The sequence below is a fragment of the Rhincodon typus genome, chromosome 6 (assembly GCF_021869965.1).
Source record: "Rhincodon typus isolate 14 chromosome 6, sRhiTyp1.1, whole genome shotgun sequence".
Taxonomy (NCBI): Eukaryota; Metazoa; Chordata; class Chondrichthyes; order Orectolobiformes; family Rhincodontidae; genus Rhincodon; species Rhincodon typus.
The window spans coordinates 94,833,034-94,850,762 of NC_063337.1; the positions used below are offsets into that span (position 1 = coordinate 94,833,034).

The 17,729-nt window shown below is 44.8% G+C and overlaps 1 protein-coding gene across 1 annotated transcript in view; it reads right to left on the bottom strand.

Moving 5' to 3' along the window:
- Positions 1-17,729, bottom strand: part of LOC109918806 (collagen alpha-1(IV) chain-like) — a 93,219-nt gene that overhangs the window by 38,243 nt on the left and 37,247 nt on the right. The window contains exons 18-23 of the mRNA XM_048598416.1: positions 11,852-11,949; positions 8,488-8,638; positions 6,813-6,926; positions 4,822-4,989; positions 3,297-3,386; positions 1,013-1,165 (exon numbers count right to left, since the gene is read on the bottom strand). Coding sequence (XP_048454373.1) covers positions 1,013-1,165; positions 3,297-3,386; positions 4,822-4,989; positions 6,813-6,926; positions 8,488-8,638; positions 11,852-11,949 — 774 coding nt within the window. The remainder of the gene's footprint in view (positions 1-1,012; positions 1,166-3,296; positions 3,387-4,821; positions 4,990-6,812; positions 6,927-8,487; positions 8,639-11,851; positions 11,950-17,729) is intronic.

Below are 17,729 nucleotides of genomic sequence, written 5' to 3' on the forward strand. Positions count from 1 at the left end.
CATCCAGTTCTACACCTTGTTATCTCAGATTCTCCAACATCTGCAGTTCCTACTATCTCCAAAAATCAATTTCAGCTTGAATAAGTTGGTTCAACGTTAAAAATTGACATCAAAAGGTAATCGCAAATTGAGAGTTATGGTAACAGGAAGCAGACAGAAAATGTGCCCTTACATATAGGTTTTAGATTTAAGGCCATAAGAAATAGGAGCAGGAATAGGCCATTCAGCCCCTCCAGCCTGCTCTACCATTCAAAAGGATCATGGTTGATCTGACATTCCTCATGGTCACTTTCCTACATACACTTTCCCCGTCACCTATGATTCTTTGACTGATCAAGAATCTGTCTCAGCAGAAATATACACAAGGACTCTATCCCCACAGCTCTCTGTGACAAGGAATTTCAAAGGCTCACAACCCTCTGAGAGAAGAAATTGCTCCTCATCTCAGTCTTGGCTCCCTTTATTCTGAGTCTATACCTTCTGGTCTTTTATCCTGTCATGAGGGGAAAGATCACCTCATCATTTACCCTGTCAAGCCCCTTAAGAATTCTATATATTTCAATGGGATCACCTCACATTCTTCTAAATTCAAATGAATAGAGTCTCAATAAAAACTGAAAGAACTGCGGATGCTGTAAATCAGGAACAAAAACAGAAGTTGCTGGAAAAGCTCAGCAGGTCTGGCAGCATCTCTGAAGGAAAAAACAGAGTTAACGTTTCGGGTCCGGTGACCCTTCCTCAGAACTGAGTAGAGTCTCAACCTGTTTAATCGCTGCTCATAAGACAGTCCCTCCAGACCAGGGATCATCTCAGTGAACATTTTCTGAGCTGCCTCCAATGAAATGATGCCTTCCCTTCAAAAGACCACTCACACACTCACACGCACTTACGTACATGCACACACACACAATACACACTACCACATACATGTAAGCAGAAGCAGATATGCAAGAACACAGCACATGCATAGAATACATTGTTGTTATGAAAAATCAAAGATGAATTCATTGACCTGGATCTCCCGCATCTCCTTTCTGTCCTTTCATTTTTTCCATCTCATTTTTGTCTATGACTCCAGGCTTTCCCACAAGACCAACTTCTCCTTTGGTCCCCTTCTCACCGTCCATCCCAGTGGGGCCCGGAAAACCAGGCAAACCTTTGTCACCTGACGAGAAAAAAACGTGGTGAGATACTCACTCTTCAAATTAGGACAGCTCACTCAAATCCTTCTGCCTCTGTCTTATAAGGTGCATCAAAGTCATGAGAAACAGAGAGATTTATTCGCTCACAAACAAGAACAGAAATTGCTGGGAAAGCTCAGCAGGTCTGACAGCATCTGTGGACAGAAATCAGAGTGAACGTTTCAAGTTAAGTCACCCTTCCTCAGAACTGATGGTAAAAGCTGGATTTTATGCAGAAGATAGGATGGGGGAAAGGGGTAAGGAGTAAATGATACGTGGAGATAGAGCCCAAACAGACAGAAGAACAGTTGGACAGACAAAGGAGCGGATAATGATCAACCTGGGAGAATGAATAGCTATTCGTGGATGATTAGGGGCTAATGATGGGTTGTGTGTAACAGCATACCATGTGATAACAGGGCCTGGTGTGTGGGGATTGGGATAAGGACATGGGAGATGGTGTTTCAAGCCCTAAAATTGTTGAACTTGATATTGAGTCCAGGAGGCTGTAGAGTTCCCAACAGGAAAATGAGGTGCTGATCTTCCAGCTCATGCTTAGCTGTGTTGGTGAACTGTAGCAACCCTCAGACAGAGATGCTGGCCAGATTTATTAGTTTCTATTCTGAGCTTTGTACTTACTCCTGGCCCTGTTGTTGGTGACTCATGAGTGTCTGATAAACACAGACAGTCTTCACCAAGCTGAAGAACTGAGTCTCAGCAAACAGTTTCCCTGACGAGAACAGAGGGAGGGAAATCTGGCTCGCACCAAAATCTGCAAAGTGGCCTCCTGGTCAGCACCATCCAACAGGGAAAATTACAGCTGATTTATTTTACCTTGACGTTAGAATCATAGAATCCCTACAGTGTGGGAACAGGCCTTTCAGCCCACACTGACCCTCAGAGAATCCCATCCAGACCCATCCCCCTAGTTTACACCTCCCTGAACACTGTGGGCAATTTCCCATGGCCAATCCACCTAACCTGCACATCTTTGGACTTTGAGAGGAAACCAGAGCACCCAGACACAGGGAGAATGTGCAAACTCCACACAGACAGTCACCCAAGGGTGGAGTCGAACCCAGGTCCCTGGTGCTGTGAGGTAGCAGTGCTAACCACTGAGCCACAGTGCCACCCAAGTAGAGCATGCACTTTGTCTCTGGATGGTGTCAAACCACCAACCATACAGTTAAGGGCCAGACGCGCTAGCCTATTGCGCCACAGAGACAGGCAATAGTTTAGCGAAACCTAATGATCACCTTCTATTCTAATCTGAGACCATCACATGGAGCTCAATCCCTGATTAAACATGGCAACTTTATGTAACACTGTATATTTCTGAGCACAGAAATACACATGGTCAAAAAGAGCATTTTGGCTAACTTCACAGTTCAAAAGATTCTTTGTGACACTCACCAAGAGCAGCAGACATATGGAGACACCACCCTCTGAGTCACACACCCTCCTAATTTGGAATTACATAGTCATCTCTTCACTGTCATTGGGTGAAGCTCCTAGAACAGCTGCGGCTGTCTCTATGGATTTCAGGGTTTCAAGAAGGTAGTTCAGTGAAAGATGATGAGCAATAACACCCATATCCTGAGAATGAGCTTTGAAAAACGAAGCAGGGACATGGTGAGGGTGGACATACATGAAGCATGACAAGGGGACAGCAAGGAGCTGAGAATGCTGGAGGGAACGTTAAGTGAGGCTGAGGTGGTATCATACAAAATGGTTTCATTCTGACATGGAGAATTCAATGCAGCTTTGCCAAACGGAGGATAGAGATTAAAGGATGGATGCACAGGTCTGCAGAAGGTTCGTCACAAGGAATGCCAATTTTGTTTTCAAAAACGTATGTGTCTATTATCATTGCAGAAAATATTACAACAGCATTCCTCTCCCTTGCCACCCCCATAAAGTTTCTGGGATGTCCCAATTTTGCAATAGATGCTATTTAAATGCAAGCTCTTTCTTTTATATTGAATAATCAACTATTTCCTGTGACACAAGCATGCATTGCCAAATGCAACCTCCCAAAATATCACAAGATATAATGTACTTCCAGTTGACATGATATCAATCAAAACAAGCTTGGAAAAGAATGTACGCACTGACCTTTCAGACCAGGAAATCCCACATTCCCTGGAGATCCAGATAAACCTTGGCTTCCAGGCGTACCCATGACCCCCATTTCTCCTTTGGGACCTATAATGGCATAAGTTGGAAAGAGTGTTAGAGCTTGGAATCAGAATGAAATTCAACACTGACGGTTATACAATAGGTGGTAGGCACACAATAGCTGGGTGTAAACTTAATGTCAGGACAAAATAGTCTAATTTCATACCAGTCCGGGAATGGAGTCTAGTCTGAACCCAGAATGGTATAGATTGAGACTTTTTTTTGTTTCAGAATCATCTCAGACTCACACCACTTGATTCAGCAACATTGTGAAGCTGAGCATCCATCATATCAGAAATAAATCTTGCAATGTTTCACTTTACTGGCTTGCGTTTCTTGGGTAGATGGCAGTCTAGTTATACTTACCCTGTTTCTATAACTCCTACTATCAATGATAACTAATGATAAATTACTGAAAATATCCAACTTGTCTGGTCTCAAAGGGAAGGGATTGATTTGTTGTTCATTCCTGAGCTTGTCTTTATGGAGTTCTTCTACCTCATAACTATCAGAACTCAACAGTTGTTAGAAGTTGCTGTTGGTTAATAACTCGACTGGAAATTTAATTAGAATTGGTAACTTTGGAAGGAAGAATAAAGAGGGGCAGCATGAACTAGATGGTACAAAATAGGCTGCAGCAACAATGACCCACAATTTACATGCACAGAACAGGTTGTGAAGGCTATTGAAAAGCATAGCATTTATAAATAATAGTATAGAGTATAAAATCAAGGAAGTTATGCTAAAAACTTTATAAAACAGTAGTTATGCTTCAAATGAAGTATTGTATCCAATTCTGGCCACCACTTTTGAAAGGTTATCAAAATCTTGGAGAGGGGGTAAGGGAATGGAACCAAGCATATAGGATCCCGACAGTGTGGAAACAGGGCCTTCGGCCCAACAATTCCACACTGACCCTCAGAGCATCCCACCCAGACCCATCCCTCGTAACCCACCTAATCATATGGAACCTCAGTTCCGTGAAAAGGCTGGAGAAGTGGGAATTGTTTTCCTTGGAGAGTGTTAAAAGTTGAGAAGTGATTTCCCAAGAGGAGTTCAAGATCAAGGGTTCAACCCTGTTCAATGGTTTTATAAGATAAATGGGGAGAAATTGTTTCTAATTAACCAGTTGATACAGGTTTTGTAAAATTGTTTAAAGAATCGGGATGGAAGATGAAGAAACTTTTTTCTAGGTAGTGAGTTGTTATGATCTGAAACATCTGCCTGGAAGTAGATTCAACAGCAACTTTCAAAGAGAAATTGGACAAATATTTGAAATATACATAAACTGGGTGGCTGGGTCTAATTAGATCACTCCTTTAAAGTTCCAGCACAGCAACGATGGATTGAATGGTTCTTTCTAGGATTTTGATTTTGGATTTCAAACTGCCTTTCCTAAGAGTTTTCCATAAGCAGGTCTGAGAATTTGTCCAAAGTAATAGTTCTGTAAATGATAGCTTACCTTGAAGTCCTGGAGGACCATCTTTTCCTGGGAACCCAATTTGCCCTGGAAGACCTGGTGGTCCAGAAAGACCTTTAGATCCTTGATTCCCCTTTGTACCCTGTGGCCCTGGGATGTCCAGACCTGGAAAACCAGGGTCACCCTTCACGCCTGGTAATCCCTGGAATCCTGCATTATAAAAAAGAATTGTCACGTATTTAAACACTTAATTGCTGATTGACATTCTGTGGCATTTGACACAAAGATAAATAAAGAATTTGTCACAGAGAAAATAGAACTTGCAGCCCAGTGTAGTATGCCAAAGCTAATTATTCACACATATTCCATCTCCCTATCCTTGCTCTATTACTTACTTTCCTTTTGGTAACTTTGTTGTTGCTCCTTTACAATTCTAATGTTGCTGTTTCTTTCTCTCATTCCTTCCCTTTGATTTCCCTCCTTACACGTCGCTCAGTAAGAGCACTTCTGCTTCTGAGTCAGAAATTCATGGTTCCACAAGACCCACAGCAGGGAAGTGATGTGCCTAGTGCAGGACTTAAGGGACTATGGCACTGCCCGAAGTGCCATTGTTTGGGCAAATCCCCCACTGGCCTCTCAGTTGGATGTAAGAAGAGTAGAAGTGTCCTAAGGCCAATATTCACTCATCAGCTAACATTTGTTTGCACACAGCAAGACCTGGACAATATTGGGGCGGCATGGTGGCTCAGTGTTAGCACTGCTGCCTCACAGAACCAGAGACCTGGGTTCAATTCCACTCTCGGACAACTGTTTGTGAGGAGTTTGCACATTTGTGGGTTTCCTCTGGGTGCTCCGGTTTCCTCCCACAGTCCAACAGTGTGCAGATTAGAGTGGATTGGCCATGCTAAATTGTCCACAGTGTGCAGGTTAGGTGGATTAGCCATAGGAAATGCAGGATTACAGGAATAGGGTGCAGGGTGGGTCTGGGTGGGACGGTCTTCACAGGGTTGATGTGGATTAGATGTGCCGAATGGTCTGTTTCCGCACTGCTGCGATTCTATATCCAAACTTGGGCTGATAAGTGGAAAATAATGTTTGTACTACACAACTGCCAATCAATGACCATCTCCCGGTAGGGAGAATCTAACAACTTCTTCTCAACATACAATAGCATCACTATTGCTGAATACCACTATGTGCATCATGGGCTTACCATTGACCAGAAACTGAATTGGTCCAGCCATATAAATACAGTGGCTACAAGTGCATCACAGAGGCTCGGAATACCGCAGTGAGTAACTAACACCTGACCCCCCAAAGCCTATCCACCATCTACAAGACTCGTCAGGAGTGTGATGGAATACACCCCACTTGTCTGGATGGGTGCAGCTCCAACAACACTCAAAGCCATCCAGAACAAAGCAGCCTGCTTGATTTCATCTCATCTACCACCTTCAACTACTTTTCCCTCCTGAACTCATGAACAGTGGCAGCCATGAGCACAATTTACAAAATACGTCTCAGTATGGCTCCTTCAGCAACACCATCAAAACTATGACCTCTGCCACCTGGCATGTGAAGGACAGCAGATACATGATGATCCTGCAAATTGCCCTCCTAGCCACACCGCACCCTGATTAGAAATATATGTCTGTAATGGTCAAAATCCTGTAATTATCTTCCTAACAGCATTGTGGATGTACCTACACAAGGACTGCTGCTGTTCAAGAAGGCAGCTCACCATTGCCATTCCAGGGCCATGAGTGATGGACAACAATTGCTGATCTAGCCCACATCCATGAATGATTTTTTTTAAAAAAGGAATCACTAAAAGCATGTTACCTGCTTGTTATTGTATTGTTGTTTGTGGGATCTTGCTGTATGTAAATTGCTTGCTGCATTTCCTACATTCCAACAGTGACTGCATTTTAAAAGCACTGCGTTGGCTATGAAGCCCTTTGCGCCATTCTGTGGTCATGAAACGTTCTGTTCAAAATGATTTCCCCCTTCGAGCAGGAAATGTTTGAGCGTACCTGGGAGGCCTGGTGGTCCCTGTGGCCCTGGTTTGCCTGGCTGACCTGAATGCCCAACTCCTGCTGGTCCAGGAGGTCCAGGAGGGCCCTGTGGTCCCATTGGACCTGTTCTGCCTAAAAAAACAACAGAGAACAAACGTGTATCCGTACCGTTTCAAGTTGTTAAAGCTCCGTGGTTAATCTTCAAACTGGCGACAGTGAAGCCCAAAATCTACCATCCTAATCATTAATCACAACGACAGAAACTCTGATCACCTCATTGCTCAGAAACATTGGGACACAGGTGGGATGTTTGGCCACTTGAACATTCAGATCATTCAGTTTCAAGAAAGCACTTGATGGCATTCAGGGGAGAGAAAGCTCTATGGGATTGCTCCATTTGTATGTTCCACAATATTAGTTATGTTCCATTTTGCTTGGCAATAGAGGCAGGGGCTTTTTGCAATGTTTGCAGTAGGTCACTCGAAACAGTTCAGGGGTCACTGAAGAGCCGCTCGAGGGTCAGAGCTATCAGGAATTGGAAGATAGATAGAGGCAGAGGCAAGATCAAGAGGGCTGTTAAACAGTGCTGCTGAGGAGGTGACCTGGAACCTCTGGCTCTGTACAACCCAAACTCAGATACAAGTCGGCAGATGCACAACTAACAGTAACATTTTGCATCCATGAGAAGTTAAGAGCAGTTGGATAGCTCTGTTCAATCAGAACTCATGATGTGGAAGTGCCTTTGTTGTACTGGGGTGGACAAAGTCAGAAGACAGGTGACACCAGGTTATAGCCCACCAGGTTTATTTGAAATCACAAGCTTTTGGAGCTCTCCTCCTTCATCAGGTGAAGTGGGTCCTGACAAAGGAGCAGCGCTCCAAAAGCTTGTGATTTCAAATAAACCTGTTGGACTATAACCTGGTGTCATATGACTTCTGACACAATCAGAACTCAAAAGAGGTCTAGGAGTCAGTAGGTACTGTTAATTTTAGAGTTAGGGCTCAGGAAAATTTGTGGAAGCTGTGGGAGTTTGGAAGAAACCATTAATAGCTCAGCTCAGCTGTGAGCAGGGGTGAAGGAGATTCACAAGCAGTTTTTGATTTGTGCATCTGTGCCAGATTAGAGCTCAGCCAACAAACCCAGGGCCATGGCTGGCTTGATGAAGCTCTGTGCCTGTGAATAAGTGCCAGAGTGCAGCTTTCTGTAACCAGGGGTGTGTTATTACAGGAAAGGGAGTGAAGACTGTTGAATGTGAGCAGCTGCTTTTGAGGGAGTTTCAAAGCTGTGTCATCAAAAGTGCAGAATTATAATCTGTTATGTTTTAGTGAGATTTGATGACGCATAGTATCATTAACATCTGTGGTGACTATTGAGAAACCAGTGGAGATGTCTTGATTGGAATTGTCGTTTAAGGTGTTGTGCAGAAAATGTAGTTGGCGAGACCTTGTCCTCTATTTGTACATTGCTAACTAACCAACTAATTAACTAGCTAATTAACTGAGAGTAATGGTTCCCTCCATTACAGCACTGACCGTAAATTATAACCTAAGGAGCCTCTTGACATCCATGAAGTGACTTTCGAAGTGATTTTGAAAAGAACTTGAGAAACAGAACCTAGTTTCCTTTAGAGCTCTCACTTTATAGGTACAACTGAAGTTCATTTCGTGCACCTTTCATTGGGCCTGTTGCTCACCTGTATCACCTGGGAGGCCAGGTAATCCGGGGTTTCCTGGTGGTCCTGGTATTCCAGGGATTCCTGGGTCACCTTTACCTCCTTGAACTCCATCTAGTCCTGGGGCACCTGGAAATCCCCGGGGGCCAGGCAGTCCCACACCTGGTTGTCCCTGAATTCGACAAACAATATGTTGGTTAAAACGGTAACCTCTTACAGCAGAGGAACCCATTTGGTCTTTCATGTGTACACTTTATCCTAAAAACTTTTCATCTCAAGTGAAACATTGAAGCACAGCAACGAGAAACAGAATTTGATTTGATTAGAGACAAAAAAACTGTGGATGCTGGAATCCAAGGTAGACAGACAGGAGGCTGGAAGAATACTGCATATGTGACAATAATAAATCAAATCAAGTCCTGGCAGCATCTGGAGGAAAGGAGCAGTCAACATTTCGGGTATTACCCTTCTTCAGGGCTCCAGTGTAGCAGTGAGAAAGGGACTCACTAAGTTCTCATCTGAGGGAGTTGGCAGTGAGGAAGGGACTCACACAAAGAAAGGACAGCTGTGCACTGGCCCAAAATCGAACCCAGGCTTCCTGGGAGGTGGGAGGCAAGAATTCTACCACTGAACTACCGCAGTCCTGAAGAAGGGTTATACCCAAAACATTGACTGCTCCTTTCCTCCAGATGCTGCCTGGATTTGATTTGATTTATTATTGGTCACATATACTGAAGTACAGTGAAAAGTTTTGTTTTGCATGCAGCACAGCAGATCATAACATACAAAGGCACAAAAATCATAGGCTGATTGAACAGAGCAAGGCACACAAAGTTACAGCTGCAAAAATGGTATACAAAAAACAAGGTCAACAGTAGATTCATAATTTGAGAGGTTCTTCAAGTATGCTCTACCATTCAAGATGATTGTGGTTCATCCTCTATCTTCACACCATGTTCTCTTCATAGTCTTTGATGTCTTTAATATTTAAACATTTATCAATCTTATTGTTGAATATACTCAGTGACCCAGCCTTCACAACCCTCTGGGGTAGTGAATTCCACAGGTTGACCACTCTCTGAGTGAAAAAATGTTTCTTCACCTTAGTCCTAAACAGCCTACCCTATATCCTGAGATTGTAAGGCATTGTTCCAGACTCCGCAATCAGGACAAACATCCTCCTTGCATCTAGTGTGTCCATCCCTGGCAGAATTTTATATATTTTAATTAGATCCCTCTGACCTCTCGTGAATACAGGCCCAGTTAAACCAATCACTCCTTATGGGACAGGCCTGCCATCCTCAGTATTAGTCATTTATCAATTGTTCATCAAATTCTCTTTTGGAAGTTGCTATTGAGTCTACCTCCACCTGCCCTTTGAGTCAGCACAGTCCAGGTCACAATGACTCAATGCAAAAGATTTCTCCTCACATTGCTTCTTGTTCTTTTGCCAATCACCATAAATCTGTGTCTCCCAGTTCCCAGTCACCCTGCCACTGAAAATGAAAGTGATAACATAACAATCATTAATGTTTAAGAGGGAGGTATTTCAGGTACAAGTCTGCTTCCCTAACTGTGGACCATGATTTCCACTGAGCTTGTAGAAACAGTAGCTGAGTTTGTGAGCATCCCCTCCTTTGACCCTAATCCCTGCATGAACGTCTTAGGTCGAGGGGACCTTCAGCCTTACCAGTGACCTGCTTCTCTCTTGGCCACTCTTCAAGCTATGGCTGAGGAGCGTGATAGACCTGGATGGTTGGCGAGTGAGGCCTCATAAATACATTGCATGAGCCACAAATCCTGAATAAGAAGCCACCAGTCCCATGTTGACAAGGGGTGGGCAACAGCTGTGGAACTTTTCCTATGGACTAGCTGCCATCTTTTTTTGGGGGACATGTGGTGCAGGGCTGTTGTGTGGCTGCCACCTTTATATGGGCAAATGCACTGTCCAATCCCTGTCTCTTCACATTGCTGTCTTCCTAACCTTGGCACCATCTTAGTAAATCGCCTCCACACTGTTTTAAAGATCTTGACATCCTTTCTGAAATCTGGTGGCCAATAAATTGGCCACTATTCAGGAGCTGGAGCTGAACCTAACGTTTTGTAATAATTTGACATAACTTCTGCTTTTGTTCTTTATTCAGTTAAGAATACCAATTTTTTAACCATCTTCTCAAGTTGTGCTCTATCTTCAAGGATTGGCATATGTGACCTCCTAGGTCTCTTGGTTCCTGTACCTACTTTATTAACGGCTTATTTGATTAACAATGTCTTTTCCCAGTCTTCCTACAAAAAATGATCACTATAAACATCCCGGTGTTAAACTTTATCTGACAAGTTCCTGCCCATTTCAACAGATTATTTATGATGTTTCAGAATCCATCGCTATCTACCCAGTATTTTCCACATATTCGAGCTTAGTGTCATCTACAAACTTGGGATTTCCGAATTCAGGTCGTTAATAAATATTGAGTAACACGGTGGCTCCCAGCGCCAAGGACATGGGTTCGATTCCATGCCTGGGCGACTGTCTGTGTGGAGTTTGTATGCCCTCCCTGTGTCTGGGTGGGTTTCGGCTGGTTTCCTCCCATTTGGAGTATTGTGTGCAGTTTTGGGCCCCATATCTCAGGAAGGATGTACGGGCCCTGGAGAGGGTTCAGAGGAGGCTCACGAGAATGGTCCCAGGAATGGAAAGCTTAACATATGAGGGACTATACTCATTGGAGTTTAGAAGGATGAGGGGGGCCTAACTGAAACTTTCAAAATACTCAATGGCCTGGAGAGAGTGGATGTTGGGAAGATGCTTCCATTGGTAGGAGAGACTAGGACCCGAGGGCACAGCCTTAGAGTAAAGGGAAGACCATTTAGAATGGAGATAAGGAGAAACTTCTTCAGCCAGAGAGTGGTGAAGCTATGGAATTCACTGCCACAGAAGGCTGTGGAGGCCAGGTCATTGAGTACATTTAAGACTGAGATAGATAGGTTCTTGATTATCAAGGGGGTCAAGGGTTACGGGGAGAAAGCAGGAGAATGGGGTTGAGGAACTTATCAGCCATGATTGAATGTCGGAGCAGACTTGATGGGCCAAATGGCCTAATTTCTGTTCCTATGTCTTATGGTCTTATAGTCCAAAGACATGAAGGTTACCTGGATTGGCCATGCTAAATTGCCCATAATATCAACGGATGTGCAGGCCAGGTGGATTAGCCATGGGAAATGCAGGATTACAGGGATAGGGTAGGGGGGTGTTGTGGGTCTGGGTGGGATGTAGTTAGGAGGGTCAGAGTGGACTCAATTGGTCTGCTTCCACTCTGTAGGGATTCTATAATTTGATGATTCTATAATCAAACAAAACCAGTACAGAGTCTAGGGTTTCATCACTGACCTTTGGTCCTGGGGGTCCTGGTTGGCCTGGGATGCCATCATTCCCTGGCTGTCCTGAAGTTCCAGGAAGACCTGGCTGTCCTTGAATTCCAGGTGCACCTGCCACAAAGAAAGGCTGGACATGAATGACTGACAACCTTTCTCAACTTCTTCAAGCTATTGATTCAGTGTTCAGTGAGTGAAGCAGTGTAGCTGGATCAGCAACCATTGTGGAAAATTCAGGTTCTTGCGACAGAAAAGATCATGGAGTTTCAGAGATGGAAAAAATTTGGATTCACTGAGATACTAGCTAGGGTGAGCAAATATGTCATGAAGAATGATCTACAAAGTTGAGTTTTTTGACAGGGATTACAACCCATTATGAACAAAGTTTTTAAAGTGATGAAAAGTTGCGAAAGGGTCAATAGAAGTTGACTGTTCCCAATTGTAGGATTCATGAATGAAGAGATATTGATAGAAGATTAAATATAAGATATTTTTAAGAGAGAGCAAGTGATGGGTCCTTTTGCAGTGAGAGTGGCGAGGTGTAGAATTCTCTCCCAGTTTTAGGAGTTGAGGCAGAAATGGAGTCAACATTTGAACTGGAGTATAGAGGTGCATGAAGGAATAGATGTATGGAGGGATGTGCGAACAGGATGAAAACATAATTAGCAATGTTTGCGAGATGGAGGGTAAACTCTGACTCAGACTGGATGGATCAAATAGTCAGTTACGCTTGTAACTGTTTTGTAAGCAATTTCTTTAGTAATGGCTGGAGGGAGGTTTTGCCAAAGCTTTTTTTAAATTTAGCCATGGGATGTGGCCATCACCAACTGGCCGGCATTTATTATCGGTCCCTAGTTGCCCTTGAGAAGGTGGTGGTGAGCTGAATTCTTGAACCACTGCATTCTACATGCTGTAGATTGAGCCACAATTCCCTGAGGGAGGAAAGTCCAGGATTTTGACCTAGTGACAGGGAAGGAATGGCGATGTTTCAAGTCAGGATGGTGAACGCTTGGAGGGGAATTTGTAGGTGGTGATGGTCCCATATATCTGCTGCCCTTCTCCTTCTAGTGGGTCCTTTTGCAGTGAGAGTAGCGAGGTGTAGAATTCTCTCCCAGTTTTAGGAGTTGAGGCAGAAATTGAGTCAACATTTGACTGCGGCCTTTCAGTTGTTTCAGCGGCGGGAGTCCGGGAGGAAGCGCGAGGGCAGCCTGGGAAGGTGAGCTTTTCGGTTATAGAAGTCTTACCTCGCGTGACTGCGGCCTTTCAGTTGTTTCAGCGGCGGGAGTCCGGGAGGAAGCGCAAGGGCAGCCTGGGAAGGTGAGCTTTTCGGTTATAAAAGTCTTACCTCGCGTGACTCCATTTTTGGAGTAAGTGAGGTAATATATTTGGACGGTTGCTTTACCCGAAACACTACCTAGGTAGTGTCTCCCACACATCCTCCTCCTCTAACCAAAAAAAAAAGGTTCTGAGCGCTGATTTGGTAAGGCTACTAGTTTTTTTTTTAATGTGTCTGTTTGGGAATTCAGAACAGTGGGAATGGATGTTAGGGCAGTTGTATGCTCCTCCTGTAGAATGTGAGAGGTAAGGGTCACCACTAGTGTCCCCACTGACTTCATCTGCGGGAAGTGCACCCAACTCCAGCTCCTCGGAAACCGTGTTAGGGAACTGGAGCTGGAGCTGGATGAACTTCGGATCATTCGGGAGGCTGAGGGGGTAATTGAGAGGAGTTACGGGGAGGTAGTCACACCTCAGGTACAGGAAAAAAGTAGATGGGTTACAGTCAGGGGACGGAAAGGGAACAGGCAGACAGTGCAGGGATCCCCTGTGGCCATTCCCCTCAAAAACAAGTATACCGTTTTGGATACTGTTGGGGGGGACGACTTACCAGGGGTAAGCCATGGGGTACAGGTCTCTGGCACAGACTCTGTCCCTGTTGCTCAGAAGGGAAGGGGGGAGAGGAGGAGAGCATTAGTCATTGGGGACTCCATAGTTAGGGGGACAGATAGGAGATTCTGTGGGAACGAGAGAGACTCGCGGTTGGTGTGTTGCCTCCCAGGTGCCAGGGTCCGTGATGTCTCGGATCGTGTTTTCGGGATCCTTAAGGGGGAGGGGGAGCAGCCCCAAGTCGTGGTCCACATAGGCACCAACGACATAGGTAGGAAAAGGGATGGGGATGTAAGGCAGAAATTCAAGGAGCTAGGGTGGAAGCTTAGAGCTAGAACAAACAGAGTTGTTATCTCTGGTTTGTTACCCGTGCCACGTGCTAGCGAGGCGAGGAATAGGGAGAGAGAGCAGTTGAACACGTGGCTACAGGGATGGTGCAGAAGGGAGGGATTCAGATACCTGGATAATTGGGGCTCATTCTGGGGTAGGTGGGACCTCTACAAACGGGATGGTCTACACCTGAACCAGAGGGGTACCAATATCCTGGGGGGGAAATTTGCTAATGCTCTTCGGGAGCGTTTAAACTAATTCAACAGGGGGATGGGAACCTGAATTGTAGCTCCAGTGTACAGGAGGTTGAGAGTAGTGAGGTCATAAATAAGGTTTCAAGGTCGCAGGAGTGTACCGGCAGGCAGGAAGGTGGTTTGAAGTGTGTCTACTTCAATGCCAGGAGCATCCGGAATAAGGTGGGTGAACTTGCAGCGTGGGTTGGTACTTGGGACTTCGACGTTGTGGCCATTTCGGAGACATGGATAGAGCAGGGACAGGAATGGTTGTTGCAGGTTCCGGGGTTTAGATGTTTCAGTAAGATCAGGGAAGGTGGTAAAAGAGGGGGAGGTGTGGCATTGTTAGTCAAGGACAGTATTACGGTGGCAGAAAGGACGTTTGATGACAACTCGTCTACTGAGGTAGTATGGGCTGAGGTTAGAACCAGGAAAGGAGAGGTCACCCTGTTGGGAGTTTTCTATAGGCCTCCGAAAAGTTCTAGAGATGTAGAGGAAAAAATTGCAAAGATGATTCTGGATAGGAGCGAAAGTAACAGGGTAGTTGTTATGGGGGACTTTAACTTTCCAAATATTGACTGGAAACGCTATAGTTCGAGTACTTCAGATGGGTTAGTTTTTGTCCAATGTGTGCAGGAGGGTTTCCTGACACAGTATGTAGATAGGCCAACAAGAGGCGAGGCCACATTGGATTTGGTACTGGGTAATGAACCAGGCCAGGTGTTAGATTTGGAGGTAGGAGAGCACTTTGGTGATAGTGACCACAATTCGGTTACGTTTACTTTAGCGATGGAAAGGGATCGGTATATAAAGCAGGGCAAGAGTTATAGCTGGGAGAAAGGCAACTATGAGGCGATGAGGCAAGATTTAGGATGCATAGGATGGAGAAGGAAACTGCAGGGGCTGGGCACAATTGAAATGTGGAGCTTGTTCAAGGAACAGCTACTGCGTGTCCTTGAGAAGTATGTACCTGTCAGGCAGGGAGGAAGTGGTCGAGCGAGGGAACCGTGGTTTACTAAAGAAGTTGAATCTCTTGTCAAGAGGAAGAAGGAGGCTTATGTAGAGATGAGGCGTGAAGGCTCAGTGAGGGCACTTGAGAGTTACAAGTTAGCCAGGAAGGACCTAAAGAGAGAGCTAAGAAGAGCCAGGAGGGGACATGAGAAGTCTTTAGCAGGTAGGATCAAGGAAAACCCTAAAGCTTTCTATAGGTATGTCAGGAATAAAAGAATGACTAGAGTAAGATTGGGGCCGGTCAAGGATAGTAGTGGGAAGTTGTGCGTGGAGTCTGAAGAGATAGGAGAGGTGCTAAATGAATATTTTTCGTCAGTATTCACGCAGGAAAAAGACAATGCAGTCGAGGAGAATACTGAGATACAGTCTATTAGACTAGACGGAATTGAGGTTCATAAGGAGGAGGTGTTAGCAATTCTGGAAGGTGTGAAAATAGATAAGTCCCCTGGGCCGGATGGGATTTATCCTAGGATTCTCTGGGAAGCTGGAGAGGAGATTGCAGAGCCTTTGGCTTTGATCTTTATGTCGTCATTGTCTACAGGAATAGTGCCAGAAGACTGGAGACTAGCAAATGTTGTCCCCTTGTTCAAGAAGGGGAGTAGAGACAACCCTGGTAATTATAGACCAGTGAGCCTTACTTCGGTTGTGGGTAAAGTGTTGGAAAGGATTATAAGAGATAGGATTTATAATCATCTAGAAAGGAATAATTTGATTAGGGATAGTCAACATGGTTTTGTGAAGGGTAGGTCGTGCCTCACAAACCTTGTTGAGTTCTTCGAGAAGGTGACCAAACAGGTGGATGAGGGTAAAGCGGTTGATGTGGTGTATTTGGATTTCAGTAAAGCGTTTGATAAGGTTCCCCATGGTAGGCTATTGCAGAAAATACGGAGGCATGGGATTGAGGGTGATTTAGCAGTTTGGATCAGAAATTGGCTAGCTGTAAGAAGACAGAGGGTGGTGGTTGATGGGAAATGATCATCCTGGAGTTCAGTTACTAGTGGTGTACCTCAAGGATCTGTTTTGGGGCCACTGCTGTTTGTCATTTTTATAAATGACCTGGATGAGGGCGTAGAAGGATGGGTTAGTAAATTTGCGGATGACACCAAAGTCGGTGGAGTTGTGGATAGTGCGGAAGGATGTTGCAGGTTACAGAGGGACATAGATAAGCTGCAGAGCTGGGCTGAGAGGTGGCAAATGGAGTTTAATGCGGAAAAGTGTGAGGTGATTCACTTTGGAAGGAGTAACAGGAATACAGAGTACTGGGCTAATGGTAAGATTCTTGGTAGTGTGGATGAGCAGAAAGATCTCGGTGTCCATGTGCATAGATCACTGAAAGTTGCCACCCAGGTTGATAGCGTTGTTAAGAAGGTGTACAGTATGTTAGGTTTTATTGGTAGAGGGATTGAGTTTCGGAGCCATGAGGTCATGTTGCAGCTGTACAAAACTCTGGTGCGGCCGCACTTGGAGTATTGCGTACAGTTCTGGTCACCGCATTATAGGAAGGATGTGGAAGCATTGGAAAGGGTGCAGAGGAGATTTACCAGGATGTTGCCTGGTATGGAGGGAAGGTCTTATGAGGAAAGGCTGAGGGTTTTGAGGCTGTTTTCGTTAGAGAGAAGAAGGTTAAGAGGTGACTTGATAGAGACATACAAGATGATCAGAGGATTAGATAGGGTGGACAGTGGGAGCCTTTTTCCTCGGATGGTGATGGCTAGCACGAGGGGACATAGCTTTAAATTGAGGGGTGATAGATATAGGACAGATGTCAGAGGTAGGTTCTTTACTCAGAGAGTAGTAAGGGCGTGGAATGCCCTGCCTGCAAAAATCGAAGACTCGCCGACTTTAAGGCCATTTAAATGGTCATTGGATAAACATATGGATGATAATGGAATAGTTTACGTTAGATGGGCTTCAGATTGGTTTCACAGGTTGGCGCAACATCGAGGGCCGAAGGGCCTGTACTGCGCTGTAATGTTCTATGTTCTATGTTCTATGTTCTATGAAAGGTCAGGGGTTTAGAAGGAGCAGTCTAAGATCTTTTGGTGAATTTCTACAGTGCATCCTGAACAGAGTATACACTGCTGTTCATGTAGTGTGTGACTACAGTTACGGTGCAGTAACAATGTAGTAATGACGTAGCAGTGTGTGAGCAAAGTTACAGCGTAGTAGCAATGTGGTGGAGTGTGAGTGCAGTTACTGTTCAGTAACGATGTAGCAGTGTGAGGATGCGGTTACAGTGCAGTAACGAATTAGCGGTGTGTGAGTGCAGTTACGATGCAGTAACAAGGTAGAGGTGTGTGAGTGCACTTACGGTACAGTAATGATGCAGTGATGTGTGAGTGCAGTTACGATGCAGTAACGATGTCGCGATGTGTGAGTGGAGTTACAATGCAGTAACGATGTAGCGGTGTGTGAGTGCAGTTATGGTGCAGTAAC